The sequence below is a fragment of the Nerophis lumbriciformis genome, linkage group LG15 (genome assembly GCF_033978685.3).
Source record: "Nerophis lumbriciformis linkage group LG15, RoL_Nlum_v2.1, whole genome shotgun sequence".
NCBI lineage: Eukaryota > Metazoa > Chordata > Actinopteri > Syngnathiformes > Syngnathidae > Nerophis > Nerophis lumbriciformis.
This window is the reverse complement of record NC_084562.2, coordinates 32661208-32673676: the sequence shown is the minus strand read 5'-3', so window position 1 is coordinate 32673676 and position 12469 is coordinate 32661208. Positions and strand designations below refer to the sequence as shown.

Genomic DNA, 12469 nt, shown 5'->3' with positions numbered 1-12469 from the left:
CTCATTGTACAGCACTTTGGCTACCCCTGTGGTAAATTTTAAATGTGCTCTATAAATAAAGTTGATTTGATTTGATTTGAATACTAGTTATTTCCTGGAAATGGAAGCGACAGCACCGACGCATGCACACGAGAACTTTGTTCTGGAGATGTTCTCTCCCAGTGAACGGAGCCATTTGCTTTGTTTCACTTTATTTCACTCGTTTCTACATCTGTGGAATTTTGGTGTGCATTTAAGAGCGCACTGCTGTTATTGGATGACAACAGGTGTGGACAGAATTAGAGACAGAAGCATTTGTCCCACACTAAAAGTATACCTTGGAGGAGAAAAATATTTGATGTTGCAGTTGCAGTCCGTCAGGTGCTGGGACTGAGAGTTACCATGCAGTAAGCGAACTGTCGGGAACGCTGCCACAACTTGTTTATAAAGTCTTCAGTTTGTTTACTGGGATGGTCACTCATCCTTAATTGTACTGCTAACTTTGTCAGTGCTCCAATAAAATCAATGCTAGCTAAAATGTTTTGTCATCTCATCGAATTGAACGCAGGCTGTGTTGTCAGTGAGCCACAAAGATTGTTTATTAGATGTTAAAGGTATCACACCTGTTTATTATTGTTGCCCAAACTGTTGCACTGAACCACATGGTGTTGTTTAAGAAGAACGTTTGTTTATTAGACTTTATCTTCATTAGCCAAACTGCTTTGTGTTTTATATTGATATCAAAAAGTAATCACCATGTTTTTGGTGTTTTGTTTTTTTTATTTCACAAAGTTATTACTTCAAAAAACATTCATGTGACATAGCATTTTGTTATGGTTTTATGGCTTATAGTTAATTTCTTTACGACATATTTGTCTTAATGGATCTGTCCCGATACAGCATGTACATTTACATACATTTAGTACAAAACTCAAAACCAGTGAAGTTGGCACGTTGTTTAAATCGTAATTACAAACAGAATACAATGAGTTGCAAATCCTTTTCAACTTATATTCAATTGAATAGACTGCAAAGACAAGATATTTAATGTTCGAACTGAGAAACTAAATATTTTTTTGCAAATAATCATTAACTTAAAAAAGTTGGCACAGGGGCATTTGTTCACTTCGGATTAGATACTGATATTGTAGCCTTGACTATTGGCCCAATAGATCTGATATGATATCAGCACGACTAATAGATACTTTCAACTTATTTTGTAGTGTGGAATGTGATCAAGCAATATGTTGTTGTGATCACGTGGGCTCTGCAAGTTGGATCCTGGCACTGCTAGAAAGAAGTGCTTAAGTGGAGTCTGACCTTGACTTGATATTTTATTTGAGTTGTTATATCTTGTTTTCTTAAAACTTCTAAGTCTCATTTGCAAGTATGCCTTCCTTTCAGTTTGTCCTAGGTGGCTTGCCATAGTCAGGAAGTAGTTTATTGCCATTAAGTTGAATTTGCCACTCTTGTAATTTGTTGAGCCCTACAAAGTGTTTTCCTGTAAGTGTTGTACTTGTTACAGCTATTTGATTGAAACGTGCATCATAGTTGTAGTTTTTATTGCAGAATTTGGAAGTGTCGAAATTGCCACGTAAAATCACTAATGCTAAGTAGTAGAATGTTTATGGTATAGCCAGTGATAATTAGCATCAGGCTTTTGTGTACTTTGGTTTTAATGCGTTTCTTTTGTATTGGAATGTCACAGAGAAGTTATTTTGTATCTTTGTATATTTGGCATATTTTATTTCTGCATGTTCAGTTTTTCAGTGTTTAGAAGTAAAGACTCTTAAAAGACTCCCAAATGGAGACAATCTGTTATCTGTCTGCTAAGCTAGCAAGAAGAGACGTTAGCTTGTATTGGAGTTGTTATAGCCGATGTTTTAGATGTAGGCCGATATAATCCATTACCTTTTTTTTACCCAATATCACTATTGGATCGGGACAACCCTAATAATTAGCAGAGGTGGGACCAAGTCATTGTTTTGCAAGTCACAAGTAAGTGTCAAGTCTTTGCCCTCAAGTCCGAGTCAAGTCCCGAGTCAAGACAGGCAAGCCCCGAGTCAAGTCCAAAGTCAAGACTGGAAAGTCTCAAGTCAAGTCCTAAGTCCTGCATTTTGAGTTTCGAGTCCTTTCAAGTCCTTTTAACCACAGACTAATATATTAACACAGATTGTGTATGCTTTTCAAACGCTGTATTTATTTATTAAAACAAGTGCATTTTAAATTGCAGGAAAGAAAATTGTGCTGACATTGCACTTTATAATAGCACTATTAACCAGTCATTTTAAACATTAACTCATTCCTTTACAGAACAAACACATTGAAAAATAAAGTGCAAATGTACTTATTTGTACAAAAGTGTTAACATTGAAAAAACATGACATATACGTGAACATAACAAAAAAGTTGTACTTTTTATATGTCAGGGCCCTATGCTGCATTGCATTTGCAAAAGACCAAATTAGCCAAGAGTCTGTCAGTCATTTGTGCACGATGGGGGCGTAGTATGATGCCACCATGGCTGAAAACTCGCTCCACTGGAGCACTGGAGGAAGGCACTGCCAAGACTCTCATGGCCACTCGGAACAGTGAAGGAAGAGTCTTCATGTTCAATGCCCAGAACAAAAGGGGGGAGAGAGTTGTTTTGGGTTGGTGCACTACTTGTAAGTGTATCTTGTGTTTTTTATGTTGATTTAATTAAAAAAAGAAAATAAAAATAAAAAATTCTTGTGCGGCCCGATACCAATCGATCCACGGACCAGTACCGGGCCGCGGCCCGGTGGTTGGGGACCACTGAGGTAAACAACCAACAGTATGTCAGAAAGCTAGCTAAAACGGTACACATATTCATAATATAGTATACATTTTAACTGACCTTTATTTTACTATTTTTGTCTTTTTTTAGGTGGCTAAAATACGCGGTGCTGCTGACCGCCGTCTAACGTTACGTGTGATATATTGACTAACGTAACCCTGCTTAAAAAAAATCACTGAACAAAAAGTATGAATAAGGTAGTGAACTGCAAAAGATTCCCATGTTTGCAATAACGTTATAACGTTAGCAGTGAGTTTACAGCCTCACTGATTTAACTACACTGCAAATAAAAGTCACGTTACTTAGCCAATAAACGTTATCTTACATTCAAAACTTACCGTTCTTTGTGCAACTTCAAATGCCGGACGAAGTTGGAAGTTGTTGCCTCTCCATCAGTCATTTTCGAACCGCATGTGTTGCATACTGCAAACCGTTTTGTGTTGACCACCTCGTAATTTTTATACCCAAACAAAATTATTTTAGGTATCATTTTTTGTTCACTGGCGTGTGGTTTGGACATGTCTTCTTCGTTGGTTGTCCTGCAATTTGATTGGATGAATGCTGTGTGATGAAAACAAAGTAGATCTAATTTGATTGGCTGTTGTACTGAGAGCACACCAGCTGACACACGCAACGCTGATAGACAAGTACACAATGAAAAATACGGAGCGCTCCCGAATAACTTTTTCATCTTTGGGTTTGGGGAAAGTAGCAAGTCATGTCAAGTCATGTCAATTCAAAAGGCTCAAGTCCAAGTGAAGTCACAAGTCATTGATGTTAAAGTCGAAGTCGAGTTGCAAGTCTTTTTACATTTTGTCAAGTCGAGTCTAAAGTCATCAAATTCATGACTCGAGTCTGACTCGAGTCCAAGTCATGTGACTCGAGTCCACACCTCTGATAATTAGTCTGGTGTTAATTGACCGATTTACCGACGTTAAAGACTTGTGTGCAGTTTGAAGTCTGCTCTTTCGATGCAAGCTGAACCCATCACATTTTGCTACCTATCCACATACTGGTGCGTAACCAAATTACTAGCACCATTTCTCAGGGTCTAAAGCATGAATCGTATTGTCAAAGGTTGGTATTTTTGAAGGTGCTGATCCAAATGTCTGCGATTGATCGAGTTCCATGCTAATGACTTCTTGAAAGTTCCGTTCTGTGTGAACATCTTGACTCCCCAAGAGTTGCTTCAAAGAGAAAGTAGGAGGTGGAGGGCATAAAGAAGAACAACAGTTTTACAGTTGTGATAAAACTGCTGCTTTGTTTAAAGGCCTACTGAAATGCGATTTTCTTATTCAAACGGGGATAGCAGGTCCATTCTATGTGTCATACTTGACAATTTCGCGATATTGCCATATTTTTGCTGAAAAGATTTAGTAGAGAACATCGACGAGAAAGTTCTCAACTTTAGGTCGCTGATAAAAAAGCCTTGCCTGTATCGGAAGTAGCAGACGATATGCGCGTGACGTCACCGGTTGTGGAGCTCCTCACATCTGCACATTGTTTACAAACATGGCCACCAGCAGCGAGAGCGATTCGGACCGAGAAAGCGACGATTTCCCCATTAATTTGAGCGAGGAGTGAGAGTGAAGGACTAGAGGGCAGTGGGAGCGATTCAGATAGGGAAGATGCTGTGAGAGGCGGGTGGGACTTGATATTCAGTTGGGAATGACTAAAACAGTAAATAAACACAAGATTAGCCACAACACAACCAGGCTTATATTTAATATGCCACAAATTAATCCCGCATAACAAACACCTGCTCCCTCCCGTCCATATAACCCGCCAATACAACTCAAACACCTGCACAACACACTCAATCCCACAGCCCAAAGTACCGTTCACCTCCCCAAAGTTCATACAGCACATATATTTCCCCAAAGTCCCCAAAGTTACGTACGTGACATGCACATAGCGGCACGCACGTACGGGCAAGCGATCAAATGTTTGGAAGCCGCAGCTGCGTACTCACGGTACCGCGTCTGCGTATCCAACTCAAAGTCCTCCTGGTAAGAGTCTCTGTTGTCCCAGTTTTTCACAGGCCAATGGTAAAGCTTGACTGTCCTCTTTCGGGAATGTAAACAATGAAACACCGGCCGTGTTTGTGTTGCTGCAGCCGGCCGCAATACACCGCTTCCCACCTACAGCTTTCTTCTTTGCTGTCTCCATTGTTCATTGAACAAATTGCAAAAGATTCACCAACACAGATGTCCAGAATACTGTGGAATTTTGCGATGAAAACAGACGACTTAATAGCTGGCCACCATGCTGTCCCAAAATGTCCTCTACAATCCGTGACGTCACGCGCAGGCGTCATCATACCGAAACGTTTTCAGCAGGATATTTCGGCGCAAAATTTAAAATTGCACTACAGTAAGCTAACCCGGCCGTATTGGCATGTGTTGCAATGTTAAGATTTCATCATTGATATATAAACTATCAGACTGTGTGGTCGGTAGTAGTGGCTTTCAGTAGGCCTTTAATTTGCCTTTCTTGCCACAGGAAGTGCTGAACATGCTGAAGGAGAGTAAAGCGGACATCTTTGTTGACCCGGTCCTCCACACGGCCTGTGCCCTGGACCTGAAACATCACTGTGCTGCTATTACACCCGGCAGAGGAAGACGTGGGTGCTTTTACACAATCATTGCGTTTTACTTTTCATGTGCAGTTTCATTAGGGGGGTGCTTAGTGGTAAGCATGCTGACCTCACATTCAGGTGATCGAGGGTTTGAATCTCTGACAAGTTGGTACACTTTCTTTGAGTTTGCATGTCTCCCCATGCTTTTGTGTGTTTTCTCCAGTTACCCTAAGGGCATTCAATCGATCTCAACAGGACTGTTTGGTTTTTCTTAGAAGACGTTAAGCCTCTCATCCGAGTACGTTTCATCAGTTCGTGCTCATTGACTTAGATTGGTCAGATCTAGTCTTAGACTTAGATTAGTCAGATCTAGTCTAGCGGCTGGTGCCAAAACCCCAAATATTTATACTCCAACACCAGGAGGCTGTGCCTGGTCAAGGATGGCCTGAGACACAACATCACAGTACACTTCAAACTAGGCAACACCCTGAGACACAGACTAGTGCATCCTAAAGACCGGACACCCCACACCCACAAAAACAATCTGGTGTATGCTATCCAGTGTAATGTTGAATACATACATTGGGGAAACAAAACAACCACTAAGCCGACACATGGCACATCATAGACGGGCAAACTCTTCAGGCCAAGACTCAAAAATGTACAGATTCTGGACATGGAGGACAAATGGTACGAATAAGGAGTGAGGGAAGCCATCCATGTCAAGGTTGAAAAACCATTCCTGAACAGAGGAGGTGGTTTGTGACACCACCTGTCTACCACATACAACAATGTCCTTTCAACCAATCCTAAAAGACTCCGCAATTTAGCCTCCAACAAATAACAGGAGTTAGAAACATTCTTTGTGCCATTTGTTTACAATTGAATGGAATGGATTCCAACTATTTTGGACACAATACCTCAATGCTAACAAGGGGAAATTACACTTCAACGACTGTCATTGGCATTGACAGTAGTATTGCTCGTTAGCATTAATTCCATCCATCCATCCATCCATCTTCTTCCGCTTATCCGAGGTCGGGTCGCGGGGGCAGCAGCCTAAGCAGGGAAGCCCAGACTTTCCTCTCCCCAGCCACTTCGTCCAGCTCCTCCCGGGGGATCCCGAGGCGTTCCCAGGCCAGCCGGGAGACATAGTCTTCCCAACGTGTCCTGGGTCTTCCCCGTGGCCTCCTACCGGTCGGACGTGCCCGAAACACCTCCCGAGGGAGGCGTTCGGGTGGCATCCTGACCAGATGCCCGAACCACCTCATCTGACTCCTCTCGATATGGAGGAGCAGCGGCTTTACTTTGAGCTCCCCCCGGATGACAGAGCTTCTCACCCTATCTCTAAGGGAGAGCCCCGCCACCCGGCGGAGGAAACTCATTTCGGCCGCTTGTACCCGTGATCTTGTCCTTTCGGTCATGACCCAAAGCTCATGACCATAGGTGAGGATGGGAACGTAGATCGACCGGTAAATCGAGAGCTTTGCCTTCTGGCTCAGCTCCTTCTTCACCACAACGGATCGATACAGCGTCCGCATTACTGAAGATGCCGCACCGATCCGCCTGTCGATCTCACGATCCACTCTTCCCTCACTCGTGAACAAGACTCCGAGGTACTTGAACTCCTCCACTTGGGGCAAGATCTCCTCCCCAACCCGGAGATGGCACTCCACCCTTTTCCGGGCGAGAACCATGGACTCGGATTTGGAGGTGCTGATTCCCATCCCAGTCGCTTCACACTCGGCTGTGAACCGATCCAGTGAGAGCTGAAGATCTTGGCCAGATGAAGCCATCAGGACCACATCATCTGCAAAAAGCAGAGACCTAATCCTGCAGCCACCAAACCAGATACCCTCAACGCCCTGACTGCGCCGAGAAATTCTGTCCATAAAGGTTATGAACAGAATCGGTGACAAAGGGCAGCCTTGGCGGAGTCCAACCCTCACCGGAAACGTGTCCGACTTACTGCCGGCAATGCGGACCAAGCTCTGACACTGATCATACAGGGAGCGAACCGCCACAATAAGACAGTCCGTTACCCCATACTCTCTGAGCACTCCCCACAGGACTTCCCGGGGTACACGGTCGAATGCCTTCTCCAAGTCCACAAAGCACATAAATATTTGGTGTTTTGGCACCAGTCGCATAACTGTGTGTCTATGTGTGTTGACCAGACCGATTATGGATCAATGTTTTAGCAGTATCAGTTTGTGACATAAAGAAAGTTAATATGTACTTCTAAACATTTTTGTTTTGCTCTTCCATCCATTTTCTACCGCTTATTCTCTTTGGGGTCGCGGGGGCGCTGGAGCCTATCTCAGCTACAATCGGGCGGAAGGCGGGGTACACCCTGGACAAGTCGCCACCTCATCACAGGGCTAACACAGATAGACAGACAACATTCACACACTAGGGCCAATTTAGTGTTGCCAATCAACCTATCCCCAGGTGCATGTCTTTGGAACTAAGAGGAAGCCGGAGTACCCGGATGGAACCCACGCAGTCACGGGGAGAACATGCAAACTCCACACAGAAAGATCCCGAGCCCGGGATTTAACCCAAGACTACTCAGGACCTGCGTATTGTGAGGCAGATGCACTAACCCCTCTGCCACCGTGCTGCCTGTTTGCTCTTAATTGCTCTTAAAAGGCAATTATGCAAATTTGACAATTACAATATTACCCTGACCTGAACTGCTTGTATGTGTCAGTAATTAAATTGTAATCATCAGATAAACGTACTTAGTGTGTTACTTATACTGCCTGTTGGTGTGTACGTTTTTTTGGTGTCTGTGTCACAATGCAGAGATGTCGTGTCTGATGGAAGCATTACAGGACAAGAGAGTTCGCCTGCAGCCTGAGTGTAAGAAACGACTCCAGGATCGCATCGACATGTGGGGCTATGCTGCTAAGGTACAATAACCAGAAAAATATATTTTACATTATTTTAATTATCAATCAATCAATCAATCAATGTTTATTTATATAGCCCTAAATCACAAGTGTCTCAAAGGGCTGCACAAGCCACAACGACATCCTCGGTATAGCCCACATAAGGGCAAGGAAAAACTCACCCCAGTGGGACGTCGATGTGAATGACTATGAGAAACCTTGGAGAGGACCGCATATGTGGGTAACCCCCCCCCTCTAGGGAGACCGAATGCAATGGATGTCGAGTGGGTCTGACATAATATTGTGAGAGTCCAGTCCATAGTGGATCCAGCATAACAGTAAGAGTCCAGTCCACAGTGGGGTCAGCAGGAAACCATCCCGAGCGGAGACGGGTCAGCAGCGCAGAGATGTTCCCAACCGATATACAGGCGAGCGGTCCACCCCGGGTCCCGACCCCGGACAGCCAGCACCCCATTCATGGCCACCGGATCTGTGTGTCTTCCCCTCCACAAGGGATAGGGGGGAGCAGAGGAGAAAAGAAAAGAAACGGCAGATCAACTGGTCTAAAAAAAGGGGGGCTATTCAAAGGCTAGAGTATACAAATGAGTTTTGAGATGGGACTTAAATGTTTCTACTGAGGTAGCATCTCTAATTGTTACCGGGAGGGCATTCCATAGTACTGGAGCCCGAATAGAAAACGCTCTACAGCCCGCAGACTTTTTTTGGGCTCTGGGAATCACCAATAAGCCGGAGTTCTTTGAACGCAGATTTCTTGCCGGGACATATGGTACAATACAATCGGTAAGATAGGCTGGAGCTAGACCGTGTAGTATTTTATACGTAAGTAGTAAAACCTTAAAGTCGCATCTTAAGTGCACAGGAAGCCAGTGCAGGTGAGCCAGTATAGGCGTAATATGATCAAACTTTCTTGTTCTTGTCAAAAGTCTAGCAGCCGCATTTTGTACCAACTGTAATCTTTTAATGCTAGACATAGGGAGACCCGAAAATAATACGTTACAGTAATCGAGACGAGACGTAACGAACGCATGAATAATGATCTCAGCGTCGCTAGTGGACAAAATGGAACGAATTTTAGCGATATTACGGAGATGAAAGAAGGCCGTTTTAGTAACACTCTTAATGTGTGACTCAAAGGAGAGAGTTGGGTGGAAGATAATACCCAGATTCTTTACTGAGTCGCTTTGTGTAATTGTTTGGTTGTCAAATGTTAAGGTGGTATTATCAAATAAATGTCGGTGTTTAGCAGGACCAATAATCAGCATTTCCGTTTTCTTAGTGTTGAGTTGCAAGAAGTTAGCGGACATCCATTGTTTAATTTCATTAAGACACGCCTCCAGCTGACTACAATCCGGCGTGTTGGTCAGCTTTAGGGGCATGTAGAGTTGGGTGTCATCAGCATAACAATGAAAGCTAACACCGTATTTGCGTATGATGTCGCCTAGCGGCAGCATGTAAATACTAAAGAGTGCAGGGCCAAGAACCGAACCTTGGGGGACTCCGCACGTTACCTTAACATAGTCCGAGGTCACATTGTTATGGGAGACGCATTGCATCCTGTCAGTAAGATAAGAGTTAAACCACGACAAAGCTAAGTCTGACATACCAATACGTGTTTTGATACGCTCTAATAAAATATTATGATCGACGGTATCGAAAGCAGCGCTAAGATCAAGAAGCAGCAACATAGATGACGCATCAGAATCCATCGTTAGCAGTAGATCATTAGTCATTTTTGCGAGGGCTGTCTCCGTAGAGTGATTTGCCCTGAAACCGGATTGAAAAGGTTCACAGAGATTGTTAGACACAGAATTATGATTAATTACTGACTTTATTTTTTCATAAATATATGCCAGCAATGGAAATTATATAGTTTTGTTGAAATTTTTATATATACATTTTTGTTACTTTGTTTACCCCGCCTTCCGCCCGAATACAGCTGAGATAGGCTCCAGCAGCCCCCGCGACCCCGAAAGGGACAAGCGGTAGAAAATAGATGGAATGGATGTTGCATTTTGGTAATTTTGCAATATTAACAAATTTCTGATTTAAGTAAAACGTCAGTTTCGGTTGTTTTGTGTTTTTATCCACCATCAACTTCAAATCCACGCTGGTTGCGTATTTACACAGCAGGCAGCCAAGAGAAGGAAGAAGAAGACACATGAGAGCGTTCCTATCCAACACCACTATCAACATTTGGATCCATCCATCCAACTTTACTAAACAATAACTGTTGGAATAATTGTTTGTAAGTTATCACAAAAGAAATGTTGTATTATGAATGCTGTATTTCGAGGCCTAACAAAAGGATGAAGCCTCGTGAAACGCCACTGTGATTTCAGCACGGACAGATGGCAGGATGTGCTCAACTCCTGGAGGAACTCTCTTTGAAGTAATTCACAAACTCTCTTCCAACTATTTGGTCAACGCTATTTACGACACGCTGCCCTCTTGAAGTCACTGTGGACAGGAGACGGGAGGGGTTGTCCATTGTCCTCCAACACCTGCCCCAGCTGGATCCAGGAAGAGCCAAGCCCGAGAAGTCCTCTTCTTGGACTTCAAAGCGACCAAAAACAATGACTGTTTTACATACCTCCCCATTCCTATTGTGACATATGTTGGTGCGTGAACATGGAACATCTGAATTAAAAGAGGAGACGAGAACCTTCTTCGTCAGAGCGTGGTGCAGGACTGTGCAGAGAGTACAGTGACCATGTCTTTCCTCAATTGAGTCCAAATTGAATTCTGTCTCTGTTTGATTCCTTGCCTTTTGTCTTGTGTAACAGATGTCCTGTATTTGAACCTGACAATAACGCCGTTTGTCACTGTGCCTATGTGTGCTGTAGGTGGCGCCAGCAGAAGGCTTCTCCGATCTGGCGGTGCAGGTGATGACATCGCCTTCCAAGAACTATATCCTGCTCACAATCGCACTGAGCATGTGCGTCCTCTTCCTGGTGGGGCTGCTGTGCGGTCGGATCACCAAGCACGTGACCAGAGAACTGAAGGACCGGTAGAGGACACCGGCTGCTCTTCCTCTTCATCCTTTGTCTCCTCCTCAAGTCCGTCACCAGCCAAAGTCCAGTGCCAACACCAGTGCTCCCCTTTGACCTTTGCTGTAAGATTACCCTGACAAAAAATCATGACATTTTTTTCCCTCCTGAGGACCTTTTTTGGTGTTGGACGTGAGAAGATCAAGTGTCAAAATGAGCACTTTCAGCTGGACTGAGGACTGTTGCTTCTCTTCGGACCCCGACTTGTTTAGTCATGTTTAAGGTAAACTTGGCGCATGCAAAGAACCTCAAGATGTTTTTCTTTTGTAAGAGGCGTCCTAAAATGCACAAGCAGCATCTTGAAACAACGAGGAGAACTTGCTTGAAACTGTTTGGGGTTGAATCCTCTTCCCGCCTGTGCAGGATCTACTCAACCTGCTCGCCATGTCCACAAATGTTTTTTGCTTTACATAACTTCATAATTTCTGTAGATATGACTTTTTTTTATTGGAGATTTGTTGTTTCAGATGGAATTTGTGCTTATGAAGCCAAATAATGCAGTATAAAGTAAACATAAGGAGAAGTGCAAGACTACAGGGTGTCCAGAGTCCAGACTGGGGGCCTTTTGCACGACCTGCAACTGTTTTTTTATATTCCTGAGGCAAAAAGATAATATATAAATCAATTAAAATATGTCTGATTTTACATGAAATGTTGAATAATTACAAGAAATTCTACTCATGCTGAAATTAGCATTTATAATAGTCAGTGTTTTTCATACAATCATTTATTTGTGGCGGCTCACCATAAGCGCCACAATTAATAAACACATTATAATGGGACTGTCTGTGAATGTAGATTGTTGTTAGAACCCCATACATAGATGGCATCGGAGTTGTGCTTCTTAACGCACCTCACATGCACCTGCTCTGCCAGAGAATAAGAAGACAGAGCAGAAGGGGTCATGTTGCAAACTTAGTGACTTTGAAGACCCCTTGGCAACTTTTTCTTGGTCTTACTGGACACTTGGAGAAGCAAACGAAAAGCCTGCATCACTCTTCTCAACGAGCAGCTCGTGCTGTTTGTGAAGCCCCCCCCCCCTATATCTCGCATACTATATAAAAAATTATTACAAAGAAATGTAATTTGTATTTCTGAGCATATTTGTTTTGCTATTCTTTTTCTCTATAAA

The 12469-nt window shown here is 43.3% G+C and overlaps 1 protein-coding gene across 2 annotated transcripts in view; it reads left to right on the top strand.

Moving 5' to 3' along the window:
- The window catches only part of LOC133616052 (Golgi apparatus protein 1-like), a 139847-nt gene extending 127728 nt beyond the window's left edge, over positions 1-12119 (top strand). For both annotated transcript variants that reach the window (XM_061975070.1, XM_061975069.1), the window contains 3 exons: positions 5300-5420; positions 8184-8290; positions 11134-12119. In XM_061975070.1, coding sequence (XP_061831054.1) covers positions 5300-5420; positions 8184-8290; positions 11134-11301 — 396 coding nt within the window. In that variant the 3' untranslated portion in view covers positions 11302-12119. The remainder of the gene's footprint in view (positions 1-5299; positions 5421-8183; positions 8291-11133) is intronic.
- Positions 12120-12469: the final 350 nt, after the last annotated feature.